This window comes from Gorilla gorilla, chromosome 11 (genome assembly GCF_029281585.2).
Source record: "Gorilla gorilla gorilla isolate KB3781 chromosome 11, NHGRI_mGorGor1-v2.1_pri, whole genome shotgun sequence".
Taxonomy (NCBI): domain Eukaryota; kingdom Metazoa; phylum Chordata; class Mammalia; order Primates; family Hominidae; genus Gorilla; species Gorilla gorilla.
In genome coordinates, this window is record NC_073235.2 from 105,849,501 (window position 1) to 105,873,174 (window position 23,674).

Consider the following 23,674-nt stretch of genomic DNA (forward strand, 5'->3'; position numbering starts at 1 on the left):
GAGTGAAGGACAAATTTTAAATGACTTGTAAGGCTTTTTTAATGGACTTTTGCTGTGTGCCACTGGAGGATTTCAGCAGATGAATGCCATTTGAAATTGGATAGAATTCAAATTTGATTTTATTAGATAAATTTTAAAAGAATCATTCTGGTTGCTAAGTCATGAATAGACATGGGTCTCCAGGTAAGGATGGAAGCAAGCCAAGTAATTAGGAGGATATTATCATTTCAGCTTGGATCATGGTAGTAGTGGCACAGATAATGAGAACTAGTCAATTGTGAAGATAGTGCCAATGGGATTTCCCAGTGGATTGGATGTGAAATGTGAAAGAGAAGCATCAAGGAAAACACCAGTTATTTTTAGCCTGGTATCTGGAAGGACAGATTAATTCCAGGGAAGATCAGGGGTTTTGTTGGTGGTGGTTGTTCTTTAGTTTTGTTTTGGTGGGAGGTAGTGGCGATTTATAGAGATTAGGAGTTGGTTTTGGGTAGGCTAGGTTTGAGCTGCCTATTAGACATTCAAGTGGAGATGTTGAGGAGTAACTGAATATATGTCTTGAGTTTATGGGAAAAGTCCAGGCTGAAGATACACATTTGGGAGCTATCAATGTATAGATGGTATTTAAAGCGAGGAGAACTGGTTGCTATCTCCCAGACAATTTAGATACAGGAGAGAAGAGGTCCCAGGGACCATTCCCTGGATTCTCCAATGTTAATGGTTGAGGAGAGAAAGAAGAGCCAGCAAAGGAGACTGAGAAGGAGCAGCCACACAAATAGAAGGAAGCCAGATGTTTTAAGCAGAAGAAGAGAATCAGTTAAGTCAAATGCTGCAGATATTTTAAGTTAAGGCCTAAGAATTTGATAACATTGGTAATCTTTTTTTTTTGTTTTGTTTCATTTAAGAGACAGAGTCTCACTCTTGCCCAGGCTACAGTGCAGTGGTACCATCATAGCTCATTGTAACCTCAAACTCCTGGCCCCAGGCGATCCTCGCACCTTAGCCTCTCAAGTTGCTGGGACTACATGCTCATGCCACCACACCTGGCTCATTTTTAAATTTTTTATTTTTTATTTTTTGATACAAAGTCTCGCTCTGTCGCTCAGGCTGGAGTGCAGTGGCATGATCTCTGCTCACTGCAGCCTCTGCCTCCCAGGTTCAAGCGATTCTTCTGCTTCAGCCTCCCAAGTAGCTGGGACTGCAGGCACACATCACACCCAGCTAATTTTTTTATTTTTAGTAGAGACAAGATTTCACCGTGTTGGCCAGGCTGGTCTCGAACTCCTGACCTCAAGTGATCTGCCCACCTTGGCCTCCCAAAGCACTGGGATTACAGGCATGAGCCACCGCGCCCAACCTAATTTTTTAATTTTTTAATTTTTTATAGAAATGGGGTCCTGCTTTGTTGCCCAGGCTGGTCTCGAACTTCTGGGCTGAAGTGATCCTCCTGCCTCAGCCTTCCAAAGATCTGGGATTACAGGCATGAGCCACCGCAACATTTGTAATCTTAAGAAGAGCGGTTTCAGTGTAATTGGGGTGATAAACCTAAATGGTGTGGATTCAGAGATATCAAGTATAGATAGCTCTTTAGAGTTTTGCAGTAAAGGGGGCTGATAACTAGAGAAGGAAGTGAGGTGAATTTCTCTTAAGGTAGGAGAAATTACATTATGCTGATGAGGGCTGTCAAGTCATAAAGGAGAAACTGATGATGTAAGAAGCTTATGGCCAGCACGGTGACTCAAGCCTATAATCCCAGCACTTCGGGAGGCTGAGGTGGGAGGATTGCTTGAACTCAGGAGTTTGAGACTAGACTGAGCATTATAGTAAGACCTTGTCTCTAAAATAAATAAATAAATAAGGCATGGTGGTGAGCGTCTGTGGTCCCTGGTCCCAGCTACTTGGGAGGCTGAAGCAGGAGGATCGCTTGAGCCTGGGAGATCGAGGCTGCAGTTAGCCAAGACGGCGCCATTGCACTCCAGACTGGGTGACAGAGTGAGACCATGTCTCAAAAAAAAAAAAAGCTTAGGTTGCATGGTCTGTTACTATAACTACTCCTTTGCATATACCTTCAATTCCTTTGCCCTGTATCCATTTGTCATAATCATCTAGCAAACCCTAATTGTGATTAAATCAAATGCTCTGTCAATTCCGCCCCTGAACCCACACAGCTGGAAAACAAACAAACAAACAAACAAAACACAGGCAGAAAAGAACACAGCCATACTGACTAGTCTCATTTTAATTCATAAACCTTAAGTGGGGTGTCTGGAAATCCCCTGGTGCATTCACTCTCCAAATCTTCTAGATAACTTTTCATTCCTTCCCTGTCTTCAAATCTTCTGTCTTCACCAATAACTGATAATCTCTTTTTTGTTTTTTTGAGACGGAGTCTTACTGTGTCACCCAGGCTGGGGCTGGAGTGCAATGGTGTGGTCTCGGCTCACTGCAACCTTCACCTTCCGGGTTCAAGCGATTCTCCCACCTCATCCTCCCAAGAAGCTGAGAGTACAGGTGTGTGCCACCACAGTTGGCTAATTTTTGTATTTTTAGTAGAGACGGGGTTTCACTATGTTGGCCAGGCTGGTCTTGAACTCCTGACCTCGTGATCCACTCTCGCCTCTCTTTCTTTTTTTTTAGACGGAGTCTCGCTCTGTCTCCCAGGCTGGAGTGTAGTGACGTGATCTCGGCTCACTGCAACCTCCGCCTCCCGGGCTCAAATCCCGCCTCAGCCTCCTGAGTAGCTGGCATTACAGCGCCCACTACCACGCCCTGTTAATTTTTGTATTTTTAATAGAGACGGGGTTTCAACATGTATGCCAGGCTGATTTTGAACTCCTGACCTCAAGTGATCCGCCCACCTCGGCCTCCCAAAGTACTGGGATTACAGGTATGAGCCACTACGCCTGGCCTCTTTTTTTTTTTTTTTTTTTTTTGAGACAAGGTCTCACTCTGTCACCCAGGCTGCAGTGCAGTGGTGTGACCTTGGCTTACTGCAGCCTTGACCTCCCAGGCTCAAGTGATCCTCCTGCCTCAGCCTCCTGAGTAACTAGGACTATAGTGCTGGCCACTGCACCTGGCGAATTTTTTGTATTTTTTAAAGAGACGGAGTTTCCCCATGTTGCACAAGCTTGTCTCAAACTCCTGGACTCAAATGATCGTCCTGCCTTGGCCTCCCAAAGTACTGGGATTATCGATGCAAGCCACCACACCTGGCCTATTTCATTGAAAAAATGAAACCAATCTGGAGATAATTTCCACACCACCCTGCCTATCTGCCTAAATTTGTGCCCTTATATTCCACGTTCCCTCCTATTACTGTGAACTGGCTATGCTCCCAATTAAATGCCCCCGCCCCCCTTCTCTTCACTCCTGTACTAGATCTCCTACCTTCCCACCCACTCAAGAAAATGGCTCCGGCACAGCAGTTTTTCCTTATTTTTCTTCTGAGACAGAGTCTGACTGTCACCCAGGCTGAAGTGCAGTGGTGCAATCACAGCTCACTGCAACCTCCGCCTCCCAGGTTCAAGTGATTCTCATGCCTCAGCCTCCTGAGTAGCTGGGACTACAGGAGTGTGCCACCATGCCCAGCTAATTTTTGTATTTTTAGTACAGACGGGGTCGCCATGTTTGTCAGGCTGGTCTTGAACTCCTGACCTCAAGTGATCATCCACCTCAGCCTCCAAAAGTGCTGGGATTACAGGCAGGAGCCACTGCGCCCGGCCCAGCACAGCAGTTTTCTTCTGTTTCTTGCATCATCATAATGAAAGTGGTAGAATGGACCTTGATTTTTTTTTTTTTTTTTTTAAAGCCAAACCAGCTGGGACCATATATAAACTCACAACAAAGAAAACAACGAAAAATGTACTGGATATGTGTTAGTTGATGTAGAGTGTATATTAAATTTTTCAAACACCTTAGTTTAACTGACAGAGGAAGAATAATATCCTGAATGAAATAATTCTTTTTTTTTTTTTTTTTTTTGAGACGGAGTCTTGCTCTGTCGCCCAGGCTGGAGTACAGTGGCGCGATCTAGGCTCACTGCAAGCTCCGCCTCCCAGGTTCACGCCATTCTCCTGCCTCAGCCTCCCGAGTAGCTGGGACTACTACAGGCACCCGCCACAACGCCCTGCTAATTTTTTGTATTTTTAGTAGAGACGGGGTTTCACCGTGTTAGCCAGGATGGTCTCTATCTCCTGACCTCATGATCCGCCTGCCTCGGCCTCCCAAAGTGCTGGGATTACAGGCGTGAGCCACCACGCCCAGCCTTTTTTTTTTTTTTTTTTTTTTTTTTGAGATAGAGTCTTGCTCTGTTGCCCAGGCTGTAGTGCAGTAGCACGATCTCAGCTCAGTGCAACCTCTGCCTCCTGGGTTCAAACAATTCTGCCTCAGCCTCCCGAGTAGCTGGGACTATAGGTGTGTGCCACCACGCCCGGCTAATTTTTTATATTTTTAGTAGAGAAGGGGTTTCACCGTGTTAGCCAGGATGGTCTTGATATCCTAACCTCGTGATCTGCCCTCCTCAGCCTCCCAAAATGCTGGGATTACAGGCCTCAGCCACCACACTCGGCTGAAATCATTCTTTTAAAAAAAAATTTTTTTTTTTTCATTTTAAGTTCAGGGGTACAAGTGCAGATTTGTTACATAGGTAAACTTGTATCAAGGGGGTTTGTTGTACAGATTATTTCATCACCCAGGTAATTATTAAGCCTAGTACCCATTAGTTGTTTTTCCTGATCCTCTCACCCTCTGAAAGGCCCCAGCATGTATTGTTCCCCTCTATGTGTCCATGTGTTCTCTTCATTTAGCCCCCACTTATAAGTGAGAACATGTAGTATTTGATTTTCTGTACCTGTGTTAGTTTGCTAAAGAAAATGGCCTCCAGCTCCATCTGTATCCCTGCAAAGGACATGGAAATCATTCTTTTCCATGCAAAGAACCCCTTTTTTTTTTGTATTTTAATATGGAAATAATTTCTTAGATTCAGCTTAATTGGAAAGCTATTATTTAAGGTCCTGCAGATGTGTTGGTGAAACACATCTGACTTATGGGATATATGATAATTCATTATTATAAACTTTTTTTTTGTAAGGCTTCCAGACAAGCTGCAGGAATTCCAGGGATTACTCCAACTGAAGAAAAGTGAGTAATTATTTTCTTGGAATTAAGTAGAGTTAATTCTTCATTATTGATATCAAGACTAAACCATATTTTTAGCCAATCATGGTAGCCGTTGCCAGCTACTGAGGAGGTTGAGGTGGAAGATCGCTTGAGGCCAGGAGTTTAATGCTTCAGTGAGCTATGATTGTGCCACTGCACTCCAGCCTAGGCGACAGAGCCAGACCCTGTTTCTAAAAAAAATAAATAAGTAAAAAGAAAACTAAGGTTATTTTGTGGTAGGACTAGGCAGACAGATGGAATAGAGTAGGTAGTTCAGAAGACAAACCAAAATGATAAACCATATTTTTAGATCACTCATCTTGTTCAATTCAATTCCTTTGATTGCCCTAAATTTACCTTGGCATGTAACCTAAACTTTGTTAACAGAAAGGAGGGTCGTGTAAATCAAAACATTTCATTGCTTTCACTTCCCCTTGCCAGAGAAAGCTGAAAAGAGGATTAAGATAGAAGGAAAGAAGGAAAAGATTGCCATAGCTGATCTGATGATTTTCACCAGCCGATGATGTCCATTGTCATCTCAGAATTAGGTGCTGGGAAAGTGGGATAGCTTTCCAGTATCTAAGTCGGATGTTCCTACGGAGCTTTCTTATTTGGTTTGAAGTGTGAAGAATTCTTAAAATATCAGACAAATCCATATCTAAATATAACTATAGAAATATAGCAAGAAGGCAAATATAATTGAGTTTTGGATTTTGCAGTAATTTGAATTTCATGAACCTTTGTTCTTATTTATTGACACAGTTAATTCAGAGTCAACTGTTGTTTTTCTGATTTTTCCAAGTTAAATTGATTATTTTGTCAAATGTTGCTCTTTTGCCAGAGATGGTAATCTTCCAGATATTGTGAATAGTGGAAGTTTGCATGAGTTCCTGGTTAATTTGCATGAGAGATATGGGCCTGTGGTCTCCTTCTGGTTTGGCAGGCGCCTCGTGGTTAGTTTGGGCGCTGTTGATGTACTGAAGCAGCATATCAATCCCAATAAGACATGTAAGTTTAATTTTCTTTCTAATTACCTGATCCTTACCTTTTAAGAATGAATGTTTAGGCTAGGCACGGTGGCTCACACCTGTAATCCCAACACTTTGGGAGGCTGGGGCAGGTGGATCACATGAGGCCAGGAGTTCGAGACCAGCCTGGCCAACATGGTAAAACCCCTTCCCTACTAAAAATACAAACACTAGTCGGGTATGGTGGCACACACCTGTAATCCCAGCTACTTGGGAGGCTGAGGCATGAGAATCTCTTGAACCCCGGGGGCGGAGGCTGCAGTGAGCCAAGATTGCGCCACTGTACTCCAGCCTGGGCGACAGAGCGAGACTGTCTCAAAAAAATAAGAAAAGAATGAATGTTTATAAATAAAAACTGTATATATATATTGTTCTTGGTTAGGAATAGCCAACATTTATTGAATGCTTTGTACTATGTGCTAGGCACTGTGCTGAAGTCTTATTACCTAATTTAAGATAGTATTTTAAATAATTGTGTTTTTCCTTAATTTATAAGCATATATGATAAAATCTCAGTGTAAATTCCAACAGGATTTTTTTGGGACCCTGAAAAAATAGTTCCAAGGTATATCTGGAAGAGTAAAGAGTAAATGTACATGAGCAACCAGGAAACAATCCTAAAAAGAGTATTAATGGGCTGGGCATGTTGGCTCACACCTGTAATCTCAGCACTTTGGGAGGCCGAGGCAGGTGGATCATGAGGTCAGGAGATCGAGACCATCCCAGCCAACATGGTGAAACCCTGTCTTTACTAAAAATACAAAAATTAGCTGAGCGTGGTGAGGTGTGCCTGTAGTCCCAGCTACTCGGGAGGCTGAGGCAAGAGAATTGCTTGAACCTGGGAGGCAGAGGTTGCAGTGAGCTGAGATCTCACCACTGCACTTCAGCCTGGGCAACAGAGTGAGATTCCATCTCCAAAAAAAACAGAATATTAATGAGGGAAATACTTGTACCATCAGTTAGTATAGAGTATTATAAAGCTAGATTAATTTAAAGAATCTTGTACTGGCCAGGCGTAGTGGCTCACACCTGTAATCCCAACATTTTAGGAGGCCAAGGTGGGAGGATCACTTGAGCCCAGGAGTTCAAGACCAGTCTGGGCAACATAGTGAGACCCCATTGCTACAAAAAATACAAAAATTAGCCAGATGTGATACATGTGCCTGTAGACCTAGCTACTTGGGAGGCTGAGGTGGGAGGATTGCTTGAGTTCGGGAGGTTGAGGCTTCAGTGAGCCAAGGTTGCGCCACTCTACTCCAGCCAGGCAGCCAGGGGACAGGGCAAGAACCTGTCTCTTGAAAAAAAAGAATCTCCTGGCCGGGCATGATGGCTCCTGCCTGGTGTCCCAGCACTTTGGGAGGCCAAGGCAGGCAGATCACATGAGGTCAGGATTTCGAGACCAGCCTGGCCAACATGGTAAAACCCTGTCTCTACTAAAAATACAAAAAGTAGCCAGGCCTGGTGATGTGCGCCTGTAATCCCAGCTACTTGGGAGACTGAGGCAGGATAATCTCTTGAACCCAGGAGGCAGAGGTTGCAGTGAGCTGAGATCATACCACTGCACTCCAGCCTGGGTGACAGAGGGAGACTCCATCTCAAAAAAAAAAGACTCTCATACTGTGGTCAAGCTAGGCAAACAGATGTAAAAGAGTAGAGAGTTCAGAAGACAAACCAAATATATATGATAAAGATAGCATTTTATGACAAAAGGGAAAAGTAATAAATGTTTTGGGGAATATTGGTTAGCTATTTGTAAAAAATAAATCTCAATCCCTGCCTTATTCTATTCCCCCCGCCCTGCCCAGCTTTTGCCCAGGCTAGAGTGCAGCAGTGCTATCATAGCTCACTGTATAACCTACAACTCCTGGGCTCAAGCAATCCTCCCACCTCAGCCTCCTGAGTAGGTGAGACTACAGGCATGCACCACCATGCCTGGCTAATTTATTTACTTTTTAGTGGAGATGAGGTCTCGCTACGTTGCCCAGGCTGGCCTCCAACTCCTAGACTCAAGCGATTCTCCCACCTCTGCCCTCCAAAATGCTGGGATTATAGGTGTGAGCCACTTCACCTGGCCTCTGCCTTATTTCTTATATCAAAATAAATTCTAGATGATTAAAATATCAGGTCATAAAGGTAATACAAGAAAACATGGTTAAATATTAAATTTTTTCTCTTTGGTTGGAGAGAATGTAGATAAACCTCTTACAATGGTACAAGATCTAGAAGCTATAAAACACAAGTTAGATAAATCTGTCTACATAAAAATGAAAAATTTTAGTACAATAACAAACATCTTGAATGGATGCGGTAGCACATAGCTGTAGTCCCAGCTACTCAGGAAGCTGAGGTGCGAAGATCGCTTGAACCCAAGAGTTGAAGACCAGTCTGGGAGACACATTGAGACTGTCTCTAAATTAAAAACAAAGTCAAAATCACCTTGAGAAAGGAAGAAAGAGAGATGGTAAAATGTTGGCCACACATTGCTACACCTGATGTGTAGTAATTGATTACCATATTTTTGTTAAATAAAAAGGCACCATGACAAAGTTTAAAAGAGAAATGGAAAAGTAATTTACCACCAATATGTTAAATATATATAGTCCTTAAAAACTAATAAGAAAAAATAGGCCAGGCATGGTGGCTCACGCCTGTAATCCCAGCACTTTGGGAGGCTGAGGTGGGCGGATCACCTGAGGTCAGGAGTTCGAGACCAGCCTGGCCAACATGGTGAAACCCCGTCTCTACTAAAAATACAAAAATTAGCTGAGCATGGTGGCAGATACCTGTAATCCCAGCTACTGGAGAGGCTGAGGCAGGAAAATCGCTTGAACCTGTGAGGTGGAGGTTGTGGTAAGCCGAGATCAAGCCATTGCACTCCAACCTGGATGACAGATCGAGACTCCATCTCAAAAAAGAAAAAAAAAATGCCCTTTTAGAAAAATGGGCAAAAACAAGCTCATTAAGAAAGGAGTAAACAAATTTAAAGATTTCAGCCTCACTAATACTCAGCTGGGTACAAATAAAAATGAGAAATTTTACTTATCTCCCTAGAAGAGATGAAGAATACTGGCAGAACGCACTGTTGATGAGGGAATGGGAAATCATGTGGTGTACATGTACTATACAAGCTCTCTGGAGAAAAAGTTGACAGTAACCATTGACCTAACAATAATATCTTAAGGAGTTGATCCATAAATTGATCATCACAGATGTGAGAAAATATTTATATTAGCATTGTTTATAAAAAAAAAATTTGAAGCAACCTAAATATCAATGGCTGAATAAATGAATACTTTCAGGCCTGAATATGATGATGTACATTGATTTTATCAGATACTTATATAGCAATTATTATATCTCAGCACTATTCCAAGCCCTTTACAAATATTAACTCATTTAATTCTCAGAACAACTTCATGAAGAAGGTATTATGGTTATCCCTTTTTTGCGGAAGAGAAACCTGAGGTACAGAGAGGTTAAGTTACTTGCCTAAGGTGACAGCTAATTAGTGATGGAGCTAGGACTTGAAGTCAGGCAATCTGGTTCAAGATTGTGCTTTTGTAGAACAAGGATCTCTGAGGAAGAAAAAAAAAAAGATTGTGCTTTTAATTACTAGGCTTTATACAACATGAAAAGATGGCTCTGTCGGGGAATATAATGAGGAAAACCAGAATGGTCTCTGCTCCTATGGAGTTTCTAGGCTAATGGAGAATGAGGGTAGTATGTAAACATTCAAATTATCACACTAATGAACTGAGAGAAGTGCTCTGAAAGAGGAGAATGTAGTTCTTTGTGAAATCTGACAGATTTTTCTGTCTCTCTCTCTGTTAAGAAATGATAACAGCTAGGCCGGGTGCGGTGGCTCACGCCTGTAATCCCAGCGCTTTGGGAGGCCGAGGCAGGCGGATCACGAGGTCAGGAGATCAAGACCATCCTGGCTAACACGGTGAAACCCCGTCTCCACTAAAAATACAAAAAATTAGCCGGGCATGCTGGCAGGAGCCTGTAGTCCCAGCTACTCTGGAGGCTGAGGCAGGAGAATGGCGTGAACCCGGGAGGCAGAGCTTGCGGTGAGCCAAGATTGCGCCACTGCACTCCAGCCTGGGGGACAGAGCGAGATTCCGTCTCAAAAAAAAAAAAAAAGAGAGATGATAACAGCTGTGAAAAATGTCTAAAATGTTAACAGTATCTCGGATGCATTTTGCTGTCTTTTCTGTATTGTTTGAATTGTTTTTACAATGACAGTGTATCTTTGTATGCGTGTGAAAACAATAGTCATTAAAGAAACAAGAATTGGAGAAAATAAATTTTTGAATCCAGCTAAATAATTTTACTGTAATACTTGATAACCACAAATCACAAACTTATCCATTTTGCTTTAAAATCAGGGGAATGTGTTTTTTTTTTAAAAATTTGAAGACATTATAGTTGTGTAGGTAGAAAATTTATGTCTGTATTAATGACTTAACAGTGGAATTCCCAGTCAGGATATTGTGTTCTTGCCAATTTTCACTGACTCTTAAATTGTTCATATTTTAAAAACAGTTTGCCGGGCGCGGCAGCTCATGCCTGTAATCTCAGCACTTTGGGAGGCTGAGGCAGGCGGATCACTTGGGATCAGGAGTTCGAGACCAGCCTGGCCAACATGTTGAAACCCCGTCTCTACTAGAAGTACAAAATTAGCCAGGAGTGTTGGCACACGCCTGTAATCCTAGCTACTTGGGAGGCTGAGGCAGGAGAATTGCTTGAACCTCGGAGGCGGAGGTTGCAGTGAGCCGAGATCATGACATTGCACTCCAGCCTAGGCGAGAAGAGTGAAACTCTATCTCAAAAGAAAAAAAATATATATATATATATATGTGTGTATATATATACATATAAAAAATAAAAAATAAAAACAAGGGAATTATGAAAAACAGTTGCCATGCTTTCAGCTACAATTCTTTACCTCCCTGATCTCTTGTTCTCTTACAGGGTATCTTTTTGAGTGATTATTTTGATACAGAAATATTTAATTTGTCTGTTTCAGCGGACCCTTTTGAAACCATGCTGAAGTCATTATTAAGGTATCAATCTGATGGTGGCAGTGTGAGTGAAAACCACATGAGGAAAAAATTGTATGAAAATGGTGTGACTGATTCTCTGAAGAGTAACTTTGCCCTCCTCCTAAAGGTAAGGTGATAAGTAGTTTGGTCTAGTGTTCTACAACATAAATAATAGTATTTATTTTTTGAGTATTGGTGTGTACTATCTTTGTTACTCTTTTCTTTCCTGTCCCTCTAAGCTAATTTTATTCTGAAATTAAAAACAACAACAACAAAACACACACACACAAAAGAAAAGAAAACAAAAATCTTAACATCCAGACTTACTGTATAAGTTGGAATAATGAGAGTAGAGAGCACCTGAAGAAGTTTCTTTATGTATGTATGTGTGTATATATATATATTTTGTTGTTGTTGTTATTGTTGTTGAGACAGAGTCTCACTCTGTCACCCAGGCTGGAGTACAGTGGTGTGATCTCGGCTCACTGCAACCTCCGCCTCCTAGGTTTAAGCAATTCCCGTGCCTCAGCCTCCCTAGTAGCTGGGATTACAGGTGCGCACCATCACACCTGGCTAATTTTTGTATTTTTAGTAGAGGCAGGGTTTCACCATGTTGGCCAGGCTGGTCTCAAACTCCTGACCTCAAGTGGTCTACCCACCTCTGCCTCCCAAAGTGCTCCATGATAGGAGTTTTCAGACGCTGCTTGGCTTTGGAGAGTTCCTTATTCCCACTACACCTCTGAGCTGTAGGGCAGCTCCTATTAGCCGTATGCAGATTGCCACTAGTCTTAGTTGGCCCCACACTTTCTCAGAGCACACAGTCCATGCTAAGAGATCTGTGACTCCCCACTTCGCGGTTGATGAGCCTAATTAGGGCCCTCCATTCACACACTTTCACACACTTCCCCACTCCTAGTTCCTGTGTTCATAATTGGGGTGGTGAGAGTGGCCACCCAGTTTCCCAGTTGGGGTGGCGAGCCATTCTCGTCACCTCCAGTTTCCTAGTTGGGGTGGCGAGCCACTCTTGCCACCTCCAGTTTCCTTTTTGTAACTGTCTTAGCGAGCCACTCTCACGTCCTGTGTTGGTTCGGGTGTGAGTTTCATATGAATTGATGAGCCACTCTTGTCACCCCAAGCCCCTCTGGGTCAGACTATTCGGCACACCCCAGGAGGTGATCAGACTCCCCTTCTGTCCCCACGGGTCCTGCCTTGGGCCCCAAAACCTTACTGCGGTTCCTGAAGCGCACTGTTTCTGAAATCGTCCTATAGCCCCTCTTTAGGTTCTGTTGTGCTGCTGGGTAGGGGCGCCAGGTCAGGGGAGAGCTGATCTCCCCTACAGGCTGAAGTTCTCCCAGCAGTGCCTGGGGTGACAGGTCTCCCCTGGCCCAGGGCTCCAGCCTCCAGAGGCAAAGGAGACAGTAAGCCTGCCATCTCGGGTCCTTTTCGTGGTCACCAAAAATGTTGTGGGGAACTGAGGACCAGAGAGACTGATATGGAGAACAGGAGGATTGTTTATTTTAAGGTACACACCGGCTCAGTGGATTCACATCCAAAAAACTGAACATTGAACAAAGACAGAGCATGGTTTTTATAAGCAGATTTACAGAAGCAAAACAAAAGCAGTTAATCATACAGTGACAGGTCACATAATCTATAGCATAACATAAGTTGTGGCCTTGCATAGCTGGTGAGCTTGTAGCTGCATTGAAAGAAAAACAAGAACTGGTTAAATACAGACATTTGTAATACATAATCATGCTTAAGAAGCCAAGGAAAGGAGTAACAGTAAAAAAATTTGTCTTTTTCTTTTTCTTTTTTTTTTTTCCTTTAACCTTGCTCTGGATGGGGGTGGTGGTGTTTGGAGCCTATTCCTTTGGCCTTGGCTTTCTGGACAGTGTTATCTTATAACTGTCCTTGAAGTGAGCTTGCTAGGCAGAGGAAAACTTGTTCTTTTCTTTCTTTTTTTCTTTTTTTTGATACAGAGTCTCACTCTGTCACCCAGGCTGGAATGCAGTGGCATGATCTCGGCTCACTGCAACTTCCGCCTCCTGGGTTCAAGCAATTCTCTGCCTCAGCGTCCCAAGTAGCTGGGATTACAGGTGCCTGCCACCATGCCCAGCTAATTTTTTGTATTTTTAGTAGAGATGGGGTTTCACCATCTTGGCCAGGCTGATCTTGAACTCCTGACCTTGTGATCCACCACCTCAGCCTCCCAAAGTGCTGGGATTACAGGCATGAGCCACCGTGCCCGGCCTTGTTCTTTTATTTTTAACCCTTGCCTTCCCTGTTACTTAGAGTGAATGAATGCATATTTATTTTTAAATTTCTGCCTCAACTTGAGGTCAGGAGTTCGAGACTGGCCTGCCTAATATGATGAAACCCTATCTTTACTAAAAATACAAAAATTAGCTGCGTGTGGTAGCACATGCCTGTAGTCCTAGCTACTCGGAGGGCTGAGGCAGAAGCATCACTTGAACCAAGGAGGTGAAGGTTGCAGTGAGCCAAGATCATGCCACTCACTGCACTCCAGTCTGGGCGACAGAGCTAGACTCGTCTCAAAAAAAAAAAAAAAAAAATTGTTATCATTCCGGTGTTTCGTGTGCACAATAGAATTTTAATGTAATCAGATTATACTGCGTGGATAGTCTTTGTGTTTTTTATTTACCATTGTATTGTAAGCATTTTTATAGCACTTAGTATTCTTTGAAAATCACATTTGATCTGGGTGTAGTGGCTCACACCTGTAATCTCAGCACTTTGAGAGGCTGAGGTGGGTGGATCGTTTGAGGGCAGGAGTTCCAGACCAGCCTGGCCACCATGGTGAAAGTCCATCTCTACTAAAAATACAGAAAAATTAGCTGGGCGTGGTGGCACGTGTCTGTAGTCCCAGCTACTTAGGATGTTGAGGCATGAGAATCACTTGAACCTGGGAGGCGGAGGTTGCAGTGAGCCAAGATTGCGCCACTGCACTCCAGCCTGGGTAACAGAGTGAGACTCCGTCTCCAAAAAAAAAAAAAAGAAAAAAAGAAAAGAAAATCACATTTGAAAAGAATCTCTAATGTCAATTTTACCTTCTAAGTGTCTTTCTAATTGATCTACTTCTTTCCCACCAGCATTGCCATCACCCTGGTTTAGATTTCCATGATCTTACCTGGATTGCTTATTTCTCTTTCCCCTTTCCTTCCCATGTATTTTCCCATGCTTTGCAGTTGACAGATACCTCTTGGCAGTCTGATGAAACCTTCGACTCCTGAGAATAACATTTTTAAATGCATAGCTAAAGCAAACCAATATAGTTACAAAATATTAATACTTTTTAAAAAAACTGTGATATTATATTTGCCTCTTTGTTAATGTATTAAATAGCAAGATCTAATAATCCTTCCAGAAACTTCCATGATTTTAAAGTAGTGATGCAAGGGCCAAAATTATTATTATGAGATTTTTCCAGTATTTATAATGGGAACATATTTTGAGATTTGTATTGGTTTAAAAAGTCAGAGCCTATACTCACAATTGAAGGAAATGCTAAGTTTCATTCAGAGGTTAGTTAAAAAGAAAGATTGTTTTTTCCCCTGATCCAAGTTCATGGACTGCACTGGATTCCATGAACAGACCCTTTGGTATCTGTGGACTCTAGTTTGAAAACCCCTTTGTTCTTGGGACAAACTCCAAATTTTTAATGTAGTCTTCAGGACTTTTTATGATTTAGCCTGGCTACTTTTCCAGCCTGGTTTCCCACATTCTCATTTGGCTTATAGTCTAGCCATACTTGTTTTCTTTTAAGTCTTCAGATGTACGCTGTTCCCTCCTATCTCAGGGCCTGTCTATGCTATTCCCATTGCGTGGAATGCACCTCCAGTCATCCACACACCAAGCTAATGTGTGTTCATTTTTCAGCTCCTAGTTTAAATGTCACTTCCCCAGGGACGCTATCTCTGATCATCCCACATTGCTGGATAGGTCCCCTTTTATTTATTTTGTTTTAATGTTTTAAGACAGAGTCTTGCTGTGTTGCCTAGGCTGTAGTGCAATGACCTGATCATAGCTCACTGTAGCCTCAAATTCCTGGGCCCACGGGATCCTCCCACCTCAGCCTCCTGAGTAGCTGGGATTACAGGCATGTGCCACCATGCCTGGCTAGTTGTTTTTAAAATTTTTTGTAAAGACGTGTGTCTCATTATGTTTCCTAGGCTGGTCTTGAACTCGTGGCCTGAAGTGTTCCTCCCACCTTCATCTCGCAAAGTGCTGGGATTGCAAGCATGAGCCACTGCACCCGGCCAGTTTCCCCTTTTAGATGCTATCATAACACCCCGTGCCTTTCCTTTACAACACTTTTCCCGGTTTATAATTCTGTTTTATTTATTTATTTTTATTTTTATTTTCTTTTTGAGATGGAGTCTCGCTCTGTCTGTCAGGCTGGAGTGCAGTGGTGCAATCTTGGCATACTGCAACCTCTGCCTCCCGGGTTCAAGCAATTCTCCTTCCTTAACCTCCCTAGTAGCTGGCATTACAGGTGCATGCCACAACGCCCGGTAATTTTTGTATTTTTAGTAGAGGCAGGGTTTCGCCATGCTAATCAGTTTGGTCTCAAACTCCTAGCCTCAGGTGATCCGCCTGCCTCGGCCTCCCAAAGTGCTAGGATTACAGGCGTGAGCCACCGCACCCACCAGTAATTCTATTTTTTGTAATCCTTTGAGTGTCTGTCTCCCTCACTTAAGTGTGTGCTCCGTGAAGGTAGGGACTATTTTATTTTGATTACTGCTGTATACTTGGCTCTTGTTATAGAGCAGGCCCTCAGTCAGTATTTATTACATCAGTGAATGAATACTGATAACTTAATGTTCCTAAATTCTTTGACTCCTCTCTTACTTCCATAGGTCTGTCTTTTTTCTCCTCTGAAACATTTTTCCCAGCCTTGCATGGCTAACTTCTACTCCAGCCTCCAGTTTAGTTAAATATGCTTCCCTCCATGTACCATCTCTAAACTTCCATAACAACTGGATATATTTACATAAAATTAAGATTTTTTTTGTTTTTTATTATTTTTTAAAATTTTCACATACAGTTGGGGTCTCACCATGTCGCCCAGGCTGGTCTCAAACTCCTGGGCTCAAGCAGTCCACTCACTTCGGCCTCCCGTGATGAGACCCTGTCTCTACAAAAAAAAAAAAAAAGAAAGAAAAATTAGCTGAGCATGGTGGCGTATGCCTGTGGTCCCAGCTAATCGAGAGTCTGAGGCGGGAGGATCGCTTGAGCCTGGGAGGCAGAGGTTGCAGTGAGACAAGATTGCGCCACTGCACTCCAGCCTAGGCGACTGTGAGACCCTGTCTCAAAAAAAAAAAAAAAAAAATTCCATTTGGTCAGTTTGGGTTTATTTTCCTTTCCCTCTTCTATAACTTTGTTTATTCTTGCTGAAAATGTTCTGACTACACATTGTAAGCATTTTTGTATTTAAATATCTGGTAGTTCTCTTAAGAGTATGCCTTATTAACTTTAAAAATATCCATTAAAAAAATTTTTTTTTGCCGGTCGCAGTGGCTCACGCCTATAATCCCAGCACTTTGGGAGGCCAACGCAGGTGGATCACAAGGTCAGGAGTTCAAGACCAGCCTGGCCAACAAAGTGAAACTCCGTCTCTACTAAAAATACAAAAAATTAGCTGGGCGTGGTGGCAGGCGCCTGTAATCCCAGCTACTCAGGAGGCTGAGTGAGGCAGGAGAATTGCTTGAACCCAGGAGGCAGAGGTTGTAGCAAGCTGAGATCGCTCCACTGCACACTAGCCCAGGCAACAGTGCATGACTCCATCTCAAAAAAAAAAAAAAAATGTGGTTACTTAGTAGGTGTATATATTTATGGGGTACATGAGATATTTTGATACAGACATACAATGTGTAATAATCACATTAGGGTAAATCAGGTATCTTTTTTTATTTTTTTCAGTCAAGGTCTCGCACTGTTGCCCGGGCCCAAGTGCAGTGGCACAATTATAGCTCACTGGAGCATCGAATTCCTGGGCTGAAGGGATCCTCCTGCCTCAGCCTCCTGAGTAACTAGGACCACAGGCACGTGCCACCCTGCCCAGCTAATTTTTGTATTTTTATGTAGAGATGCGGTCACACTATATTTCCTATGCTACTCTTAAAATCCTGGTCTCAAGTGATCCTCCTGCCTCGGGCTCCCGAAGCACTAGGATTACAGGTGTGAGCCACTGTGCCTCAGGCCTTTACAGTATCCACTTTTAAAAATTACATTTGGAAGCTGGGCATAGTGGCACATGCCTGTATTCCCAACTACTCAGGAGGAAGGATCGCATCAGCCCAGGAGTTCAAGGGTATTGTGAGTGATAATTGTGCCTGTGAATAGCCCCTGCACTCCTGCCTGGGCAACATAGCAGGACCCTATGTTTAAAAAAAAAAAACGGTTAGTAAATGTTGAATGCCATTTTTCCCATATGGAAGTTCTAGCTGAAACTCACACTTTCCATTTAAGACTTGAGACTGACTTTCTCAGTCCACTGTAAGCATTAATTAATACATTGGTTCTACTCTGCACACTTCTGCTTCTAAAAACAAACTGAACAAGACCTTCCTTTGCCTATGGTTGCTGCTGATTAGTTTCTATCTTTTCCAGCTTTCATCTGTAACTGATAGCCAGTATTCTCAGGGCTATCAGGAGGCTTGTGCACCCAAATTCCCGTTCTCTCATTGTTACCATTCCTGTTTTGTATCTCAAGGTTCTGTATTGGTTGTACATATGTCGTGTTCTTTGAAGCTCTCAGGCTGCCTGCTTTTTGTTTGCCATAGCTGTTCCTGTTACCTCTCATTTTCCTCCCTGGAGGCAGTTATGTTGCCTCTATTTAAGCACTCACCAGTCAGAATCTTTCTATTCTGCTTAAATACCCAACATTTGTCAGTAAGAAATAATTTTGTATTTAATTGTGTATCCCCAGGAATTTTGCCCTTTTCTCTTTGCCTTGCTTTCAATCATGATAGAAGCACCTTTTTCTTTTCAATAATATTATTGTTAAAAGCCTTAATTATTTTGTCTTCTCTGCTTCAAACTAAGTAATTCTGACTTCCTTAATCTTTTATCACAGGCTCTGTTCTCCAAACTTTCAGTCTTTTCTGTTGTTCCATATTCCGTTGTTTTCTCCTCCTACTCATTCAGAGGCAAATTAAGGTGGTTTTTTAAGTTTTGGTTTGTAGACTATGTCGTTATGTGAGAAATTTACTTTAGGTTTGTATTGTCAACCCCATAGCACAAGCCAGGTACTTAATTTAGGCATTAGTCAGTGATATAGTTTGAATATTTGTCCCTGCGCAAATCTCATGTTGAATTGTAATCCCCAGTGTTGGGGGTGGGGCTTGGTGGAAGGTGATTGGATCATGGGAGTGGAGTCCTCATGGCTTGGTGCTATCCTCATGGTAGTGAATTCTTGTGAGATGTTGTTTAAAAGTGTGTGGCACCTTCCCCCCTCTCTCTTGCTCCTGCTTTTGCCACGTGACCTGCTACCTCCCCTTTGCCTTCTGCCATGATTATAAGCTTCCTGAGGCCTCATCAGAAGCCAGGTAGGCACCTGGCACCATGCGTTCTTTATAAATTACCCAGTCGCAGCCGGGCACAGTGGCTTTTGCCTGTAATCCCAGCACTTTGGGAGGCCAAGGTGGGCAGATCATGAGGTCAGGAGTTCGAGACCAGCCTGGCCAATATGGTGAAACCCCATCTCTACAAAAAATACAAAAATTAGCCAGGCGTGGTGGCACATGCCTGTAGTCCCAGCTACTTGGGAGGCTTAGGCAGAAGAATCGCTTGAACCCGGCTAATTTTTGTATTTTTAGTAGAGACGGGGTTTCACCATGTTGGCCAAGCTGGTCTCGAACTCCTGACCTCGTGATCTGCCCACCTCAGCCTCCCAAAGTGCTGGGATTACAGGCATATCTTTTTATTTTTTTTTGAGACAGAGTCTCACTCTGTCATCCAGGCTGGAGTGCAGTGGCACTATCTCAGCTCACTGCAACCTCCACCTCCCAAGTTCAAGTGATTCTTCTGCCTCAGCTTCCTGAGTAGCTGGGATTACAGGCACCGACCACCATGCCCAGCTAAATTTTGTATTTTTAGTAGAGACAGGGTTTCACCATGTTGGTCAGGCTGGTCTTGAACTCCTGACCTCAGGTGAGCCACATGCCTTGGCCTCCCAAAGTGCTGGGATTGCAGATGTGAGCCACTGTGCCCAGCCTATTTATTTATTTTTTGAGACAGTGTCACTCTGTCATCCAGGCTGGAGTGCAGTGGCGCAATTTCTGCTCATCACAACCTCCACCTCGCGGGTTCAAGCAGTTCTTGTGCCTCAGCCTCCCAAGTAGCTGGAAGTATAGGCGTGTGCCATGACGCCCGGCTAATTTTATATTTTTAGTACAGACGGAGTTTCACCATGTTGGCCAGGCTGGTCTTGAACTCCTGACCTCAGGTGATCCATCCGCTTCGGCCTCCCAAAATGCTGGGATTACAGGCATGAGCCACCGCGTCTGGCCAGTTTTTAATTTTTAGAGACAGGGTCTCGCTTTGTCACCCAGACTGGAGTGCAGTGGCACAGTCATACCTTAATACACCTTCCTACACCTCGGCTCAAGTGATCCTCCAGCCTCAGCCTCCCAAGTAGCTAGGATTACAGGTGTGTGCCACCATGGCCAGCTAATTTTTAAAATTTGTTTTTGGTAGAGAGAGGGTCTCATTTTGTTGCCCACCCTGGCCTTGAACTCCTGACTTCAAGCCATCATCTGTCCTTGGCCTCCCAAAGACCTAGGATTACTAGCATGGACTACCAAGCCCAGCTGGTATCTGAGATTAATGATAATTTATTTCCTTTTTTCCAACTTTAAGATTTTTAGTTTGTTTTCCTGCTTTATTGCCAAACATTCCATTATATATTTAACGTCTTTAAGATTCATAGTGCTTTCTCTCTCTCTCTCTTTTTTCTTGTTCTTTTTTTCTCTTTTTTCTTGATTAGTGTTTCCAGAGGTCTTTATCTGTATGGGTCCATTGGGAGAGAGAAGGCATATAATTATCTGAACAGAGAAAGTTTTATATAAAGAATTATAGGCTGAGCATGGTGGCTCACATCTGTAATCCCAGCACTGTGGGAGGCCAAGGTGGGAGGATTGCCTGAGTCCAGGAGTTCAAGACCCGCCTGGGCAACATAGTGAGACCCCACCTCTACAAAAATAAAAAAAAATAAAGAATTATAATGGGGCTACTCTAAGGAGAACTCTAAAGAATATAGGAATACAGCTGGGCACAGTAACTTATGCTTATAATCCCAGCACTTGGAGAGGCTGAGGTGGGAGGATTGCTTGAGTTCAGAAGTTTAAGACCATCCTGGGCAAAATGGCAAGACCCTGTCTCTACAAAGAAAAATTTAAAAATATATATTAGCTGGGTATGGTAGTGCATGCCTATAGTTCCAGCTACTCAGGAGGCAAGGGAGGAGGATGGGAGGATCCCTTGAGCCCAGGAGCTACAGGATACAGTGCTCAGTGATCACTCCAGCCTGGGCTGGAGTGCAGTGGCATGATCACTGCGCACTGCATCCTGTAGCTCCTGGGCTCCTTTGTCACCTAAAAAAAAAAAAAAAAAAAAAAGGAATAGCAGATATAAGGAACAGTCACAAACCCCAGAGCCAAGACAGAGGGCACTAAGAAGACTCCTCTTCCTCAGGACTCAGATTCAGGCTTCTTGGAGGAGCCACAGCTGCTGTGAATGGCAGAGGGGTTGCTATGGTGCCATATTAGCAAAACTTGTTGCAAATCTGCCCTTTGGACCTGGTTGGAAATTTGTCCTCTAGTATGCTGTCCTCTAGGGTGGTGGGGAAAGCTGTTCATGGAGAGGTGTCTCACCTGAGGCACAACTGTTTTCGGGGAGTTGGCAGGGCAAGCTGCTGGCCACTCCATGCTGCAGGAGGTGCTGCAGGGTTGGAGGACATCTCTTACAAAAGCATCCAAGGGGAGGGCTGATGGGGGAAGCTGCTGACTGCTTTCCAGTGCACTGCAGGACCCTGACACTGGAAAGCTTCAGACATCACAGTGGCCTGCTCTGTGACAAGCAGGGGAACCAAGAAGTAAAACTCTTCTTACAAATGTCTTTCTAGCACCTTATACTGAGAAAGCTTAACATCATGCCAGGTGGCAAAGGAAAAATATGTAAAGGACCCAAGTCGATTTTTATATTATTTTATTTTATTTTATTATTTATTTTTAAATTAGAGATGGTGGTCTCACTATGTTGCCAAGTCTGGCCTCAAACTCCTGGCCTCAAGTGATCCTCCTGCCTCAGCCCCTTAAAGTGCTGGGATTACAGATGTACACCACCATGCCAGACCTGCAAGTCTATTAACAGCGAGACAGAAAGAATGAATTTATAGGTCGAGGCAATACATTTGTAACTGATACAGTGTCTTCGAATTTAGTTAAATTTTTTTACATGAACCAACTTTTTTCTCTATATATTAGATTTGTTTTCTAATTTTGTTTATGCTCTTATGTTTATTTCCTTCCTTCTGCTTTCATTGGTTAACTTGCTATTCTTTTTCTAGTTTCTTGAGATGATTGCTTAGATCGTTAATAAACAGTGCTTTCCCTCCCAATATATGAATTTAAGTCTATACATTTCCCTCTATATTTCTGTCATATACAAGTTTTTTTTTTGTTGTTGTTGTTTGTTTGTTGTTTTTTTTGAGACGGAGTCTTACTCTCGTCCAGGCTGGAGTGCACTGGCGGGATCTCGGCTCACTGCAAGCTCCGCCTCCCGGGTTCACGCCATTCTCCTGCCTCAGCCTCGTGAGTAGCTAGGACTACAGGTGCCTGCCACCACGCCCTGCTATTTTTAGTAGAGATGGGGTTTCACCATGTTAGCCAGGATGGTCTCAATCTCCTCGTGATCCGCCCTTCTCGACCTCACAAAGTGCTGGAATTACAGGCGTGAGCCACTGTGCCCGGCAAGTGCTTTTTGTTTTCTGTTTTTTGTTTTTTTTGAGACGAAGTCTTGCTCTTGTCCCCCAGGCTGGAGTGCAGTGGCGCAGCTCACTGCAACCTCTGCCTCCTGGGTTCAAGCAATTCTCCTGCCTCAGCCCGGATAATTTTTGTATTTTTAGTAGAGACGGGATTTCACCACGTTGGCCAGGCTGGTCTCGAACCCCTGACCTCAGGTGATCAGCCCACCTCGGCCTCCCAAAGTGCTGGGATTACAGGCGTGAGCCACTGCGCCTGGCTTTTTTTTTTTTTTTTTTTTAGGCGGAGTCTCCCTCTGTCGCCAGGCTGGAGTGTTGTGGCGCGATCTCGGCTCACTGCAACCTCCGACTCCGTGGTTCAAGTGATTCTCCTGCCTCAGCCTCCCGAGTAGCTGGGATTACAGGCGCCTGCCACCAGGCCTGGCTAATTTTTGTATTTTCAGTAGAGAATGGGTTTCACCATGTTGGCCAGGGTGGTCTCGATGTCCTGACCTCATGATCTGCCCGCCTCGGCCCCCCAAAATGCTGGAATTACAGGCGTGAGCCACCGCGCCCGGCCCATATGCAAGTTTTGATGTGCTATATTTCCATTATCATTTAGTTCAAAATAGTTTCTAATTTCCATTGTGCTTTCTTCTTTAGCTTAAGGGTTATCTACAAGTATAGTGCTTAAATTCCAGAAAGGTAGAATTTTTCTAGTTATCTGTTTTGTATTGATTTCTAGCTTAATTGCACTAATGGCAGAGAACCAATGATTTCAATCCTTTGAAATGTCTTTGAGACTTGCTCTGTGTCCCTGCATATGGTTGTTTTTGGTAAATAAAATGGTGTGCTCTGTTACTGTTGTTGATCTTTTTTATATACTTGTTCTTTTTAGCTGCTGAGAGGAGTTTTCTTCCTCTGTAATTGTGGATTTGTGTATTTTTTATTTTAGCTCTGTTGAGCTCTGTCAGGTTTTTGTGTGGGGGGCGTGGGTGTTTTGTTTTTGTTTTAGAGACAGGTCTTGCTCTGTCACCCAGGCTGGAATGCAGTAGTGTGATCATGGCTCAGTGCAGCCTTGAACACCTGGACTCAAGCGATCCTCCCAAGTAGCTGGTACAGGTGTGCACCCCCATGCCTAGCTAACTTTTAATTTTTTTTGTAGAGTTGAGGTATCACTGTGTTGCCCAGGTTTGTCTCAAACTCCTGGCCTCAAACAGTCCTCCCACTTTAGCCTCCTAAAGCTCTGGGATTACAGGCATGAGCCACCGTGTCTAGCCTCTGTCAGTTTTTGGTTTATATGTTTGGAAGTTAGGACATTGAATGTTTTCCAACTTAGTCTTATTATATATTCTTGGTACTGACTACTTTGTCATTATGAAATATCCCTCTTTATCTCTAGTAATCTTTCTTGCCTTAAAGTTTATTTTTCCTGATGTTAACTCCACTAGCTTTCTTTCAGT

At 43.3% G+C, this 23,674-nt stretch overlaps 1 protein-coding gene and 1 long non-coding RNA gene across 7 annotated transcripts in view; one reads left to right on the forward strand and one right to left on the reverse strand.

The window, feature by feature from the left end:
- CYP20A1 (cytochrome P450 family 20 subfamily A member 1) overlaps window positions 1-23,674 on the forward strand; it is a 58,201-nt gene that overhangs the window by 1,908 nt on the left and 32,619 nt on the right. The window contains exons 2-5 of one of the 6 annotated variants that reach the window (XM_063695111.1): window positions 5,087-5,136; window positions 5,996-6,162; window positions 11,212-11,354; window positions 21,985-22,062. In XM_063695111.1, the coding sequence (XP_063551181.1) occupies window positions 5,087-5,136; window positions 5,996-6,162; window positions 11,212-11,354; window positions 21,985-22,062 (438 nt within the window). The remainder of the gene's footprint in view (window positions 1-5,086; window positions 5,137-5,995; window positions 6,163-11,211; window positions 11,355-21,984; window positions 22,063-23,674) is intronic. The other 5 variants (XM_019022330.4, XM_063695112.1, XM_063695113.1 and 2 more) reach the window with 5 other exon arrangements.
- On the reverse strand, window positions 12,904-16,386 carry LOC134756670 (uncharacterized). The gene is made up of 3 exons (XR_010129679.1): window positions 16,308-16,386; window positions 14,379-14,477; window positions 12,904-12,926 (listed from the first exon to the last, which is right to left on the reverse strand). It is a non-coding gene; the product is annotated as an uncharacterized lncRNA (long non-coding RNA).